General features: G+C 41.6%; 1 protein-coding gene across 1 annotated transcript in view; it reads right to left on the reverse strand.

Moving 5' to 3' along the window:
- COL22A1 (collagen type XXII alpha 1 chain) overlaps positions 1-15,778 on the reverse strand; it is a 201,505-nt gene that overhangs the window by 120,466 nt on the left and 65,261 nt on the right. The window contains exons 5-11 of the mRNA XM_086742654.1: positions 10,409-10,532; positions 8,191-8,466; positions 7,048-7,128; positions 6,325-6,438; positions 5,690-5,734; positions 836-889; positions 7-42 (exon numbers count right to left, since the gene is read on the reverse strand). Coding sequence (XP_086598780.1) covers positions 7-42; positions 836-889; positions 5,690-5,734; positions 6,325-6,438; positions 7,048-7,128; positions 8,191-8,466; positions 10,409-10,532 — 730 coding nt within the window. The remainder of the gene's footprint in view (positions 1-6; positions 43-835; positions 890-5,689; positions 5,735-6,324; positions 6,439-7,047; positions 7,129-8,190; positions 8,467-10,408; positions 10,533-15,778) is intronic.

The following is a 15,778-nucleotide window of genomic DNA, read 5'->3' on the forward strand; positions in this document are numbered from 1 at the left end:
TCTTACCTTTTCTCCTTTTTCTCCTCTGCCATAGACTCTGCCCTAGAAACAAAAGAAGAGGGGAAAAGGTATGTTTGATAGTGAGGATGTCAAATGACACTATAAATACATATTTAATAGTTTCCTTGTTATATATGTGAGATACATCTATCCATCCATATATATCACATTTTTATATACAGACACACGTCACAGACAGCTACTACAGGGAAAGTAATTTTCTGTGGGCATAATTCCTTGATAAAAATTCAGTGACAAATTAAAATAGAAAATCTGTCTCCAATTCTCCTACTGCAGTCAGGAAAACATCCTATTTTCTATTCAGGGCAGAGTCTGATATCACATTTCCAAAATCAAAGATGCCAACAACTCTTACTAGAATTAATTTTACATAGGGTTAAAGATTTTCTTGCCTAAAAACTCAATCTGACATTTGCATTCATTGCAAATGGGAAAATCTGTATCTTGGTCATCTGAATGTAAAAGAGTTGACAGAGATTTGCATCTTCTTTGTGTTCAGTTGTCTCATACTGTCCCCATTGGATGTGCAGCTGTGCTAAAATCAAGTACTCCCAAGTCACATATTTTAATTAGAAGGCCAATACTAAGTCAGTTATCAGCTGAATTCAGGGACGAACCCATCCATTTCCTCCCCCTCCAAGAAATGCCATTGGGTGCCACAAAAATCACCTCCCCCCTGGGATTAAGGCCTAGCAGAGGGAGCACATTCAACAGGGCACATTGACATTGTGAGCAAATTCTCACCATGAAGGACAAAACAACTACTTGTATTTCTTTCTCCTTATGTAAAATCAATCTGGTATTTCTTACTTACTGACTCTCCTTTTTCTCCTCTCAGTCCAGGAAGACCTTGGCTGCCACTTTCTCCCTTGAAAAAGAAAAGGTGTTAATACCACAGAGTTAATTCATTCCTTTCTTGACATGCATAGAAATAACAGATGAGATTTCCTCTTACACCTCCCTGTTGGACTCATTTGTGAAGTGTACCATGTTAGTGTTTTCATTTTGTGGTCAGCCTTCCCTTGCTTTGATTTTTCAGGAAGCAGTGCAACAAGGGTTTGACTGAGATTGTGGACACTTCTGGTCCCACCAGCTTCTACTGCCAAGATTTCAGCTCCTGACATAAAGACTGGGTGTACCTCATTGCATTTATACTGACTTGAATGTCCAAGTTCTCAGATTGATATTATATTCTATTTTTCATATGAAAATACTGCTAGAAGCCTTCAGGGCCCACTAGAAAGGCAGAGAGCTTTCTCTTGTGAGGTGCTTCTAAAGAAGAGGAGGAAAGGAACACAGAAAAAAGACAATTGAGAACACACAAATTATGATGGGTAAAGGAATGAAAACTGGAGAAGAAAATACATAGAGAGGAAAATAGAAAATTGTCAATCAAAAACCAAACACAACTTTTTCTTCACTTGTCTTCTAAAAAGCACAAGGTGAAAGAGATAAAGAATCAAAGATGATGCATAATTTCATAAATATTCATCAGATACACAACCAAAAGTGGTGCCAAAAACAGCGAATGCAGAAAAAAAAATACCTGCAAGTCATTTTCACTTACTGCTCTGCAGTCACAAAACTGGGAGAAGGACCAGCTGAGGATATACTGGTCACTAAGACTGGTGTGGGGCTATGTGCAGTGTTGCCACCAGTTCCTTCAATTCCTATAGCACCAGGAGCTGCTGGAGAGCAGAGGGCTCTACCTAGCTTCTGCCTGATTCTCACCCAAAAGATATATACCAGAAACATGCTGTGCTGAGTTCCCTATCCCTCACTAACAAACACAATGTCCTCATCTATTTGTACCTCCCATCTTCTTTTGCTTGTAGGGAGTTTAGGCACTTCAGACTTCAGTGTAGACATGGAACCACGCTGAAAAAGTCTGGAGCAGGACCCTCCAGTACCATAGCAGCAATAAGTCCAGTGTTCCTGGACTCCACAAATCTCCCCACATGGACAACAGAAGGATTTAATTTGTGGCTCTATTCAATTTATCCTGATCCATGCCCTAAAAAAAATGTGCTTAGCTGCACGAGACACCGAGACATTTGTTGGAATCATGCTTTCTTTTCCCCAAATGAAGACAGGCTTTCGAAAGCACAGAAAATAGGAAAGTTTCTTTCTTTAACCTTTATCTTTTTTTTTTTTCCAAAAGAAAGAAACCTTACAGACCAAGTAGCATATATGCAAAAACAATGTCACAGTCAATTCAAGTAGGCAGTGTTCAAAATTCGTACAAGTTCTTATGCGACTTCCCAAAGGCAGGTAAGCAACGTAATTCCTATGACATGGACAAAAACAGGTCTCTCAGAGAAGTAATTTTATCTAAACTTGGATTGTTAGCAGTGCTGGAAGAGAGCAGAAGCCTGCTGACCATCAGCCTAGATCCCCAACCAGCCAGACTGGCTGCCTGCAAACACTGCGGGCAGAGCTAGTACAGAAGGAAAATAAATTGGACTGGGCTGCCGTTAGCATCTAAAATTTATCAATAGGACTCAGTTTCAGGCATGTTAGCCAATTCTTCTAAAGCTATTTCCTGCCTCACTCTTCCCCAATACCATCTCCTTCCAAAACATGTACATTGTGTCACCATGCATTACCCTCAGTTTGGCAGCATGGGTGACTGGGGCAGATGTGTTCATCTCTGAGGGATTTTTTAACTTTTCCTAATAACTGCAAGTGTTCCTGTTTTGCCCTGCCTTTGGAGACTGAAATTAGAGAGGAACAGAAACTCATTATCTTCCCACGCTGGTTATTCACTTCAAATATTTCCACTGGTCAGATGGTATCGTAAGAAAAGCCTGTCCAAACCTCCTCCCCTAAAAGAAGGAATATGCCATGGGAGCTTGGGATAGCAGAGCCTGAACACCGGTCTCTCCATCTTCAATTCAGATAGACAACAGCCACGTTCACTTTATTTAACAGACCCTAAAAATGACCTTTCTTTAAAGAAAGAAGAAAGAACCATGTAGCCATTATTTGTTCTTTGGGTAAAGAGTGAAAAAGCCACCAGCTACAGCTAGTCTAGGGAAAACAAAATAAAACCAAACCCAAAAGCCATCTTAGTTTAGAGAAGGAGAATCACCGTCCTCCTGCCTTTGTCAACCTTTCCAAAGATCCCTGTTTTGGGGCAAAGAAGGGTGTTTTGTTTTTTTAACACTGACCTCTCTCCCTATTAGTATCTTCTGATGGCACTCACTTCTGAGGTGACTCCCATCAGCTCTGTGCTCTTCTTTCGATAAAGCTGAACCAGCTGCTTTCCTGGATTCTTATATGGCTACATAGTCTCTCATAGGGCATTTCTCACTGTCAGCCTCTAAAATATTTTTGGACAATGCTCAAGTACCTGCAGCATACCTAAATATTCCTTGGGCCCTATTTATTTAGGGGTAGATTTCAGCTTTGCCATTCTTCCCAAATAAGAGATACATATTAGTGATGTTATCTACAGAGAAAACTATAATTTTTGACTCAGAGTCCTGATGTCCCTCTGTTTCTACCTTTTCCTGACAATTTCTTTCCCTATTCATTTGTTTACTCTCATCTCTCTGTTTAGTCATTTAATGTGTGGACTTTTCTTACGCTTTACTCACTTGTTTAGCCTGTTTTAATCAAACTTAAGAGTACAGTAGAGATCTTATTATTTTAATTTTTTTTAGTGTTTCTTGAAGCCCCAGATATTGGAATCAAGTAACCAATGGAAATCTTTGGTATTTGTTACCTTAACAAAGTTTTACAGTCCTCCTCATTACACAATAAAGCTTTAAAACATAACCCTTGCACCTTACTAATAAGGAGCCAAGTTGAGTAATCCTAAAACATATTATGGGTGCTAATAACACTATAATGCAGAAGCCACTCATATTTTAGTGGGACCTTAGTCTTTCCTTAATAAAATAAAGGAAAGTTGCAAATATCATTGTCTTCCTTCCCCATAGCCAGCGTTTTAGACTGGGTAGCTCAGTAACACAGCAGAGAGAGAGAGGAGGAGAGCAATATTGGTTCCTGCACATAAAGCAGAAACAGTGACAAGCTGGTCCTTGGCAGTAGTGATGTAAGAACTGCTGTCAAGGGCAGTATACGTTATTTAATCACAACATCTTTTCAAGTCAGGAGCAAAATCTATTACTTGCCTTATTTAGCAGATAGAGAAGCTAAGTAATTTGTCTCAAATCACCACATTTGTACCAAATTGTTGTCAGAGCCTGGATTTAAATTGCATCACCCCCAGCTCCCTGAGACTGTGACACAGTCCTGCCTTGGCTGTATCAGGTTTCAGACCACTATGGCAAGGGAAAAGTCACACACATCTGCAGCTCTTCAGCAACCCACTTGCAGGAGTGGGGCAGCCATTTTGGGATCTGTTGCAGAAAACCTTCTGATGCTGTGCTTGTATATACACGATTCTGTATTCAGCTAGTATCTCCTGCTCCCCAGCAATGTGCCATGTTACACAGTGCAGACACCCTCACCAGCACATAGACCTTGTCAAAATCCTGAAAGACAACGCGATGTTGCTACAGGGCTCTTTTATTATTATTATCATCACTGTCCTTCTGCAACGTCCTCACAACAGTCATGGCTCTGCCATTCTTTAAAACAGCCCATTGTTATTTAAGCTGTCACCGATTAAAATAGAAAGTTGCTATTTATACCTGCATGGAAGCATAAGGAAACATTTTCTGCAGTTTCAGTCAGGCATATCTGAGCATTAATGCCCCCATGTTCTTTCATGCCAGCAGAAAACTTACTCCAAAATACATCTCCTCATCATCCAAAACTTCTCCCTGCAGACAGCAGACCAAGCCTTGCCAAAAAAAAAAACCCACACAACACATTGCTGAGGATGTCTGACCTTCCAAGACCCAGAGATTTCTCCTTTCCCCCTTTCCCCTCCCACCATCACACAGATGGTGAAACCACCAACTTTCACCTCTTCAGCAATGTTGTGAATCTTTGTTTTCTTCCAGTACAAGCACTCACCTCTAAGTCTTACAACTCTGTAACGGAGCTCAGAAAGAAAACATGCTGAATGTTGAATGCATGTGTCTGCATATCAAAGAAGCTTACAGAATGTGCAGGATAATATAGAGGTTGCACTGTGAAACTTGAAGCAGACATCACAACCACCCTCCTACTCTGTTATCTAGGAAGAGGAGTACTAAGGAAAGTGGCCTATATTTAACATCAGATGTTCCTGACTCAGACTATCTTTCTAAGGGTAACAGATTGCAGCTAATCCTTTACCCCAGTCTTGGGGTGGGACTGGGAGGCTGCTACCTAACCTATGGATATCTAGTACTCCTGAGCAAGCCACAGCACAGAAGCAGCACGTGGTCTTCCAGGTGACTTATGAAAGCTGTGCATGACCTAGTGAATCAACACCAACTTGCAAAAATGCCAGTTTAGAAGCCAAAGGAAAAGATTTTGGAACACATTTATTCTAAGAATGACATAAAGCAGCAACAGAGAAGCTCAAATGCAAGTCTGGAGCAAAGATACAAGATGGTCTCCTGTGCTCCTAGGCTCATCCAAAACTATCCAAAATTGGTCATGTGCCAAACTGACTCTTATTTCTCAAAATCAACTCCTCAATTTACTCTGAAACTGTTTTTCTTGTTGTTGTTTTTATTGAACAAATGAACTAGCACATATTACTAACCTTTTGACCTTTAGGACCTTCAGGGCCAATAGGACCTCTCTCCCCCTAAGAAAAAAAAAAAAAAGCATAATTAGTCAAACCGATCTTCTCTTAATGTAACAGAGCAAGGGGTCCAATCTCACAGTAACTGAGGACAACAAAAATGTTTTCAAGTTTTGGTAGAGAATAGACTAAAAATGACCTGCCTTCAAGAGCAATGACAGCAAAGCTGACTTCTCAGAAGTCCTAGTCAGAACCACTATAAGTAAGCACAACACTTTTAAAAGCTATGAGATTTTTTTCAGTGTGCCTGTATTTACCTCCAGAATCTCTTCTTTTTTATTTGAAGAAGGAGGCGCATAACTGAGTTGGATAAGAATAACCATTTTGTTTTCAAGGTTGTTACCAAGACTACCAGCGTGATCAAAATAATTGAATTAGGTAAAGAAAAAAATACCTGAGAAGACTGCCACAGACATCCCACCTGTGAATAGCACATGCCTGACTGTTTCTGTGAAGTTCTTTCCACCTCTCAGTCTTAAAGTGTTTCACAAACAAACACAGCCCTTCTTATAACTCACTTGCATGGTGTCATACTCCTATTTCCAAACCTATCCAGCATGCCTCAAATAAAACACACTCATCTCCACACTCACCTTTTGTCCAGCAGGACAGGAGCAGTTTACAGTCTTGAGGTGGCCAACTTGCTCGCTGCCAACAGTGGGCCTCACTTCCAGGGGAGGTTCTTCCGTCAGGACTGTGACCTGGCACTACATCCAAAAGCCTAAGGTCATGACGAAGCCTTCGATGCTAGAAAGCTTCCTCTTCCACTCACTTTAGAGAAATCCCATAAGCATTACTGGATAATGCACAGCTAAATGAGTTGTAGTGAGGAACGAAAACCCACAAAAGCCATTCATTCAAGCAATAGCGAAAAATGTGGCAAAATGAACAATGAATCTCTTTAACCAGGATCGAGGAGAGATCAGTGAAAGGAGGGTGGAAGTTTCTAATGAGAGCTGGGCACAGGAAACTAAGCAGCAACTGGCACCATTTTAGCTCTTCCCAAATAAAACCAGTGGGAAACATATTGAATATTTCATACTGAATTTCTGTTGTTCCATCATTACTTCAGGGTTTTGTTTCCTCTGACAGTTTGACAAGAAAAGAGCAACTTGGAAACTTCAAATTCCTCATACTCATCTCTCTGCAGTAGTCCTCTTCTGGTGCTGCTGCGTTACCAATTATATAGTTAGGTTTCATTCACCATCATTAAAAAAATGATAATCCCACACTGTCATGTATTTCCTGATTTATGTAATAGATTTTAACAAAGAGTGTTCGTGTAAAAGTTAATAAATGACAAAGAAGAAGCTTACTGGTCCAGAGGGAATGTCACAGCAGGTCTCCAGCTCAGCATGCCGAGAATCACAGTAAATAACCATCCGCTGAAGATCAAACTGGAAGACAAAGTGAAGCAATAGTCTCAGATACAGTAAATTATTAAAGATCGCATGCCCTTTTGCTTGGATACAAACAGTGCAGACGAATACAAACAAAAAACAGATGGGGCTAACTTCACAGTGATCCCATGGATCCTGTAGTCAATATCTATCTCTCTCTATCAATAATGGACCAATATCTCAGCACGCTCCAAGACTGTTGAGCTAATGAGACCCTGAATACGCCTATTAAAATTTTGATCGAGGTTTTCATACAAATAAGGAGGCATGCTAATCCCATGTCCTGGCCAAATTCCTGTCTGAGAAGGTATATTCTGACCACCTCCATCCTTCCTAGGATTTTGTCTAGATATGAAGTTTGTTTTTCTCCTGTTGTGCCTTGCATCTTCTGACCATTTATCCCTATATGAGAAATGCTATTAGCATATTTAATATGCCTATTCCATCCATTTTGCACACCTAAGAAATATTACATGTCTCAAAAACATCAAACAATCACACAAGAGTTATACCAGGTAAGTACTGCTACTGGGCATTCAGGTCCAACCTCTAGGTCTCAACTTCAATTTAACTGGAGCAAGACTTATGTAATATTAGGTATCTTTTCCAAGGAACTAAGAATATTTCATGACTCTCTTGAGTTAACAAGCTTCTTTTTTTCCCTATCTCTTCCTATCATAGGTGGAAACATTCAGAGTGCCAAAATCAGACAGCAAAAGACCTTTACGTGTGTAGTTCAGTACCTGATTCGATTGCACTCGTGGATGATTTTGTCTCTAATTTTAACTATGGTACATTCTGAAACTAGACAGAACGATGAAATGAATTTCTCATTTTTAATCCCTATTACAGTGATACTGGTAGTCTCACACAAAAAGACAGCAAGTCTGTTACATTATGAGGTGCCAATCTGTCTGAGCTATTTAACACAGGTAACATTTCAGTGATGCTGCTTCAGGAAAAGGGTCAATTACAACATAACCCCCCAGAAACCATTCATACGCAGCAAACCCAATGCTGAATGCTACCCCAGCTCTGACCGCCACATGCAGTACTTACATCGATGGGGACGCTGTCATACAAGCGTTTGCCTATCACGGTCTTCCCTTGAATGTCGATATTTTCCCTGTCTTCAATAGGCAGCATCTGCACCAGCCTGCAGTCTATATAAAGCGAGACAGCCTTTGACTGAATGCTGAGGGCAATTTTGTGCCAGTTGCGGTCAAAAAGATCACTGACTCTTGCGTTTCGGAAGACCACTCTCACGGCGTCCTTGGTGAGCCCAACGGCATTGTACTCCACAGCTTTGTTCTCTCCATCCAGTCGGATTGAGACCTACAGGCAGACAGAAATTATTTTGCTGGTAAAGTACAAAACTTCGTTCTTCCTCCTGCCTGCCTTCCATCTCAACTGACACCCCAAAGTCAGGGATGGTACAGCATGTGGTGAGAGGCCCAATCAAAAAGTAGAGGACAGAGTTTTGTGTGAGATATGAAGCTGAACAGGGAGCCTACAACTGTTGTAGCAGACAAGACAGGGCAGAGCACAGGCCTGGGTGCAGACCCATGACCATCTAAAGACTCCTCTTGTGCTCTTTAATACCCATCACATGTTCTCAACCGTCCCATGATGGAGGCATCCATCATTGCCTGATATGAAACCAGTCTGCTGCGCTGTAGCACTGTACACACTTTATTTCAGATGCTTTGAATAGAAAACTGAAACACACAATAATGATTATGCTTTAGGCTCAAAGGAGACCTAGGACCATGTATTACAGAGTGTGTATACAGACAGGCCATGCCACTTAAAGGCAGTGCTGAAGACTGGTTCCTGGTCTAATCTGGTTAACTAGAAATAGAAGAGATGATGCCTAGGGGTTCAGGAAAGTTAGAAGGGTTTAAGGACAGATGGTCTCAAATATCTTCCTCTCTGACTAAAATAATCAAGTGTAACACACAAGAGATGAGATCCTAAGTGACCACCTTAAGCAAAGCCTTTTCAAGTGAGAGTGGAAAAAAAAATCATTTTAATTCTGTATAAAATCATGTCATTCCACTTGATTCCTGCAGAATCACAATCCCACCAGTGCCTCCCTCCATCTTTCTCCCTCTACCTGTCTCTGCCTTCTCCCCGCAAAAGCCATTCATAACAGCATCTTGCTACACCCTCTCACTGTGCAGGCAAAACCAGGCTTTTGAAGACTTTATACTTTTAGCTTATTTACAAATTGATTCCTTCTTTTACCAAAATCAGGCAGCTACCAGCAAGCAGCAAGAAACGGAGCAGAGTGTGAAGGCAAGGGAACAAACAGTGCATCCGCGGGCTGCAGAGCTGGAAGGAGTTTGGCCACCTTGGCACCGAGCCGTCTCTGACGTGAGCAGCCCAGGGTAGGCTGACTCCAGATCTGACCCAGCATCTCCGTGCAGCTGAGCGCTGTGCTGGCTGGAACGCCAATTCTGATCAGCATCAGCTCAGAAGCATCTGCAGTCTGTGAGCTACGCAGGTCTGCAATGTAGTGGCCAAACTGCTACTGACTTTGCATGAAACAAGGCTCATGAGGCTCCAAGGCATTTCTGGCATGATGATTTAAGGCTTTTTAAAAAATATTACTGAGAATCTTGAGTGATTTTTTCTCTCCATACCTAAGCAGTTCAAGTTTTTAGCTATCTCCAAGAAATACAAAGTGATATACATATTCTCATTGTGCAGGAATTAGGAATATGTGTTAGCACAGTAAATTGTATTTCATATAACAAAGTGCAGCTGATAATAATTTTGATTGTAACCTTTTACCATTATCTAAAACTCAGTTAGCTAAGTCCTCAAACTGCACCTGTGAGTTCCCAAAATTCTTTTGAATACCAGTCCCAAAGCAGCAATCCTGCGTTACATGGCAACATGAGCCCATGCCAACAGCCCAGTTTAGAGTCATGGGTAATGCCATCACCACCATGTTTGTACTGAGCAGAAAAATATACAGCCCATCCAAACCACTCCCTCCTGAAGCACGCTTGAACCCCTAAAGCTGGTATATTTCCTTCCCCCTTCCAAACAACACATCTATCTGCATGCTAACAACAACCAAGGTCTACGCAAACCGTCCTTCAGGGTTTGAATTAAAGGTAAAGGATTTCTGGCAAAAGGAAATGAAAGACTGGCAATGGGATTTTTACTACTCCTCAAGGAAAAAGGAGTGGGAGGTTACGGCAAAAAGCTGATTCATCCAGGAAGACAGAAACCAGGCTTTTCTTGCTGGCTGCAAAGGGCCTCGTACCTGTGGTATTCCGTATGTGTCAATAATCTGCCAAATATACCAGTCTTCTTTCCTGGAAGCCTTCCGGAATTTGAAGGTAGTTATAAAAGCATATTCGTCAGGCAAACCTTGTGGAAATACATCCCTGGTGTGGGGAGAGGAAAACAGATCAATGCATCAGGCTTAGCAGTCAAGAGCAGAACTTCTAAAACTCTCTGCGTGTCCCAGCAACGCTTCCCGAAAGTATCATATAGCTCCTACAAAATCTGCTGTATTTGGCAGCCTGCAGAGAGCTGAATGTGATCTCGTGCCCTCCAGGTGTTTCTGTCCTTGCGGAGCCCTTCTTCATTCCAGTGGTAAAGCTCTCAAATTAAATAAGAAACAGTGAAAATCTGCACACTCTAGTATCCATCATATCAAACCAGTTGTTTTTTTCACTTGATGCTTCAGTTCATGCAATCTGTAAACAATTTTGTGTCTCGCCAAATGCACTGGAGACCTGTGACCTCTGAGAATGGGCAGGTACACCTAAAACTCTCTGTAAAAGTACCAAGTTATAGCAACAAATACTGTAATATTTGCCCAAAAACAGGCACTACACCTCATAGTTGTCTAAGATGTTTCTTGGCAGATGACCTGGCAGAACCTTCTCAAACTAAACATTGGAAACAATAGGCAGAAATTTACTCAGTGTGACGCCATGATCCATGCGTAAGTTTGAAGTTACCAAAACTAGTACTTTTTGACTCAGCTCTAGCATAAGATCATACATGATCATACATGATCATACATGAGCATGCAGAGCTGGAAGAAGAGATAACTAACTCAGTATCATTATTTTTTGTCACCAGCCATTCCTGGATGCCCAAGAACAAGAACGAACAAAACAAACATATCCCCTATACCTCCAATTTTTTTTTGATCCAGGGGTCAAATTCAGAGACAATTGTAATTTCTATATTAATAACTTTTAACGGATTTATCCTGCATGGACTTCTCCAGTCTCCCCTTATCTCAGGTAAACTTCTTACATTCACAACATCCTTTGGCAAGGAATCACACAGCTCTGCTACCCACTGTATGAGGAGCCTCCTCTTGTTTGTTTAGGATCTACCTTTGTTCTTATAAGGGACAACACAATGAACCTATTCTTTTTCTACTTTTTATGCCATTCATGATTTTCCAAACTTTGTTTATGATGCTTCTAAGCCATCTCTTTTCCCAACTGAAAAGTCCCTGTTAACTTCATTGTTCCTCATGGCCAACTCAGCCTGTTCCTCTGTCAGTTCGTAAATAGGCTCTTCCTTAAACATCATGTCTTTGCTTCTGGACATCTGAGCAGTCAGGCATAAGCACCCGTTCGAAAACAAAACATAACAGCAGCAATTAATGAAGAGCAAAACAAGGAAGACAGATTCTCTTAAGGGATACTTGACACAGTCCATCACTATGCAGAAACTGGCACAAAGACACACAAAACTAGAGGCTTTTAATGGTGTTTAAAGCAAAAAAAAAAAAAAAAAGTCCTCAGCATTTCCAAAATACTTTGTTTTGCATTTACAGCAAAGGTTGAAAACCAGGCATTCCTAATGCAAAAATATGCAGCCAACTTTTAATCTGCTTTGAATTTCCTATCTTTTTAGCCAAGTTAAAAATTCAGAACACTGTGGTTTCTTCCACTACTGTGGATTTTGCTGTATAAAATGCCCACGCAAGCTATGCTCCATTATAAGCCGGTCTTTCTGCTGAGGACACAGGATTCTGATGTCTTCCAACACAAGAGAAAACTGAACTGGGCTCCCACTAGCTCCTTTATAAAACCCTTCCCTTAGGAGAACAGACAAGGTTGTCTCACTTCTTGGTACTAGCTATTCACAAACTCACCCTCCCTGGTCACAGATCTACCTCACACCAGCATCCATCTATCCCCTGGCACTCAAAATAGCCAGATGGTCTCTTCCTTCACAACAAAATAAGAAGTGTGTTAGTTGTCACTCTTGTGACAGAGTTGCCACGGAGAATACAACTGGCATGACTAGGGCACTGAAAGCCACCAAGAAAGTCTACAGGATGTTTGGCAAGAGAGAGCCAGGTCGGTCACGTCAGCCCTCCCAACGGGGCACCCCACCAGGTCTCCTTCACCATTGACATGCCTTAGTGCAAATTTCCTGTCAAAATGACTTTGTACACTCATTGTGTCCAAGTTTGTCAAAGAAGATGCATGTCTCAGCTTTTAACATCACTGACAGTTTGGGCTCTTTTCCTCCACTCCGTCAAGAAACTTCAGCAAGGTAGTTGACAGCTGAAAAGGCATTGCCTACTGCTCCACCCTCTTGAACAAAAACCACGGACATTTCTACACAAGAGTGCTGCCAGCGGGGGCATTTCCCTGCGTCTCAGCTCCACAAACTCCGTCATTTCAGCATACACGCACAGCACATTTACCTTCACTCACTCCTCACCGTCTATCTTCACTATCACAACTAAGTTTAATGAGTTCCCCCTCTGTCCTGCTCTTAAAGATTCTGATTCACATTTTGGGCACAGACAGCCCTATTGAGCTACTCTCCTAGCTACAGCCCACCACCAACTCCAACCTCCTACTGAATGAAAAGCAAGCAGAGAAATGGTTCCTCATTTAATCCAGTGGTGGAACAAGGGAGCAGAGTTACAGCTCTGGGGGTGCTTTGCTCTCTTCCTGGTCCACACTACATTTGCTATCATCACATTAACAGCAGCAGGACGCGTGCTTTCAATGCTGCCTTTCCCTGATGATTTTTCAGCTCTCCATATGCAGGTGTGCTTGGTTCAAGGTACAAATTAAAGGCAGTGACTGTAACTTTGACATCACTGCTTTGCTGAGCAGGGAGGTATAGGAGCATGTGGTTGAATTTAATCCCCCAAGACACCACGTCGAACCTTGGGTCTGACAACCTATGATGAAATCTGGAAGAGTAGACTGCTGGCCTCTGTGCTGAGATAGTCTTTCTGGATATCTCTGAGCTGGGAACAAGAATATCACCTTGCAAGCTTAAATTAAAAAAAAATAAAGTTTTTCAGATGCTTAATGCCCATAGAAATAGCTGGCAGTTAGGTACCTAAATATCCTTGTGAGTCTGGCCACACCTCATCACACAGAGGCTGACAAATGGCCCATCAGATAGATGTAAACTGATTGAAAGCTATGATGACCTATTACCTGTCACCCTCAACTGATTTTTAAAGGTGTCAAAGAACTGGCTGCAGGTTCCCGACAGAAAAAGGCTTCATGCCAAAAGCAAATCTAAAGACACTCTCCTTGCTCTGAAGATGTGATAAAAGCTGTTTCTGAAGTCCTTGGTCTCTGCATCTTTTACAGACATGCATTACTGCATAAATAATAAAAACTCTCTTTATGAGTTTTCATTTATTTCTTCGCTAGAAAGTGATCTCCATCTAAAAGTTCAGCTTTACTTAGGAATCCAAGGGTAGGAATTGCTTTCCCCAGAAATGTTTTATTTCCTTCTTCCATCCAAGGCTGAATTGAACTGATGATCCATATTATGGAGCTTTGCTGGATGCCTGGTACCTACAGGGAGCACTCTGCCAGCTACTTGGTCTATAATTCTGACAACAGGATAGATTGCAGAAGAGGCCCTTATAAAACTCCAAGACAAGAGAATCCCCTGGTGCTGCAGGTCAGTCTAAGAGTTAATTAACCCAGCTACAAGGTCAGGTGAATCACTTCTACAAAGAAAAAATTATAATAACCAGGCAGAAGACTCTTTTAGCCATTGCCCATTTTCAATATACAGCCTCCTTCTTATCCGCTTTTGTTGGGCATAAGAGCTCACATCTGTGACAATCGGTGTGAGATCCTGCATCTATAATAACACAATGGAGAAAAATAAGATTATCAGTTCTCATTTCAGACACTGAATATAGCAACAATTAATAGTGTACTTGCATTTGGTGAGGACGAGTATAATTAACTTATTTGGGAAACCTGACCACTTTTACAAAAAAAAAAAAAAAGACCCGCCACTATGAAAAGCAACTCACTGTACCGGTTTTGGCTGGGACAGAGTTATTTTTCTTCATAGAAGCTAGTATGGGCTGTGGTTTGGATTTTTTTCTGAAAACAGTGTTGACAATGCAGGGCTGATTTCATTATTGCTGAGCAGTGCTTACACAGAGTCAAGGGCTTTTCTGCTTCTCACCCCTTCACTGGCAAGTAGGCTGGGGGAACACAAAGCGTTGGGAGGGGACACAGCTGGGACAACTGATCCCAAATGACCAAAGGGATATCCCATACCATATGACAACATGCTCAGCATATGAAGCTGGAGGAAGAAGAAAGAAGGGCAGGACATTCAGAGTTCTGACATTTGTCTTCCCAAGTAATCGTTACGCATAATAGAGCCCTGCTTTCCTGGAGATGGCTGAACTGCCAATGGAAATTAATGAATTGATTCCTTGTTTTGCTTTGCTTGCATGTGCAGCTTTTTTTTTACCTATTAAATTGATTTTATCTCCAGCCATGAGTTTTCTCACTTTTACCCTTCCAATTTTCTCCCCCATCTCACCAGGGGGGGAGTGAGCGACTGACTGTGTGGGACTTAGTTGCCAGCTTGGGTTAAACCATGACAATCACTAAGGTCTGCGAAACAAAGTTGGAGAAAGTCAGTTCACTTCCACATGCATCACATCACCAGAGCCTCTTAGAATGACAGGGAAGTGGGGAGAAGGAAAAAGGAAAAGGAAAGGCTTTAGAAGGACTGTCACAACATGGGATCAACCCCACCCATACATCCTTGGCTGATATTTCTTTGGCCTCTACTTGAGAAACCTCAGGGATAGAATAGAAACAACTTCTGTAGGTAATTTCTTCCTGTGTTTCACTATCCTACATGCTGCAAAAAAAAAAAAAAAGTCTATCCTAAATCTCACTTGCTGCAGTTTAATGTTCCTGAAACATTTTTCCACAAGGAACCATGCGAACAACTATTTCTCCTCTCTTTGCTGCAGCCTTTTGTGTGTTTATCAGCTCTCCCCTCAGTCTTTTACTCTCTAAAAGACCAAAAAAAAAAGCCTTAAGTCATTCCACCTCTGTCATGCTTAATCTCCTTTGCTTTGTTAGAAGTAGGAGACTCAATGTCTGTATCCACACTAGTAAATAATGGTCAGGGTCCGTTTGCAGCTATAAGTGCAGGTCAACCAAGTGCTCCTTTCCAAAGAAAGTGATCATATCCAAACTGCCTTTGAGGAGCAGTCTCTGGCATGCTCACCCTCCACACTAGGCTCAGGCATTGTCTGGGATAACATTGCTTGACATCAGCCAAAACTGATTTGACATGAGCACATAAACAGGAGAAGAGCACAAATGATACGGGTCTAGTGCTGTGCCCATAA

This window comes from Chlamydotis macqueenii, chromosome 2, assembly GCF_036417535.1.
Source record: "Chlamydotis macqueenii isolate bChlMac1 chromosome 2, bChlMac1.mat, whole genome shotgun sequence".
Classification (NCBI taxonomy): domain Eukaryota; kingdom Metazoa; phylum Chordata; class Aves; order Otidiformes; family Otididae; genus Chlamydotis; species Chlamydotis macqueenii.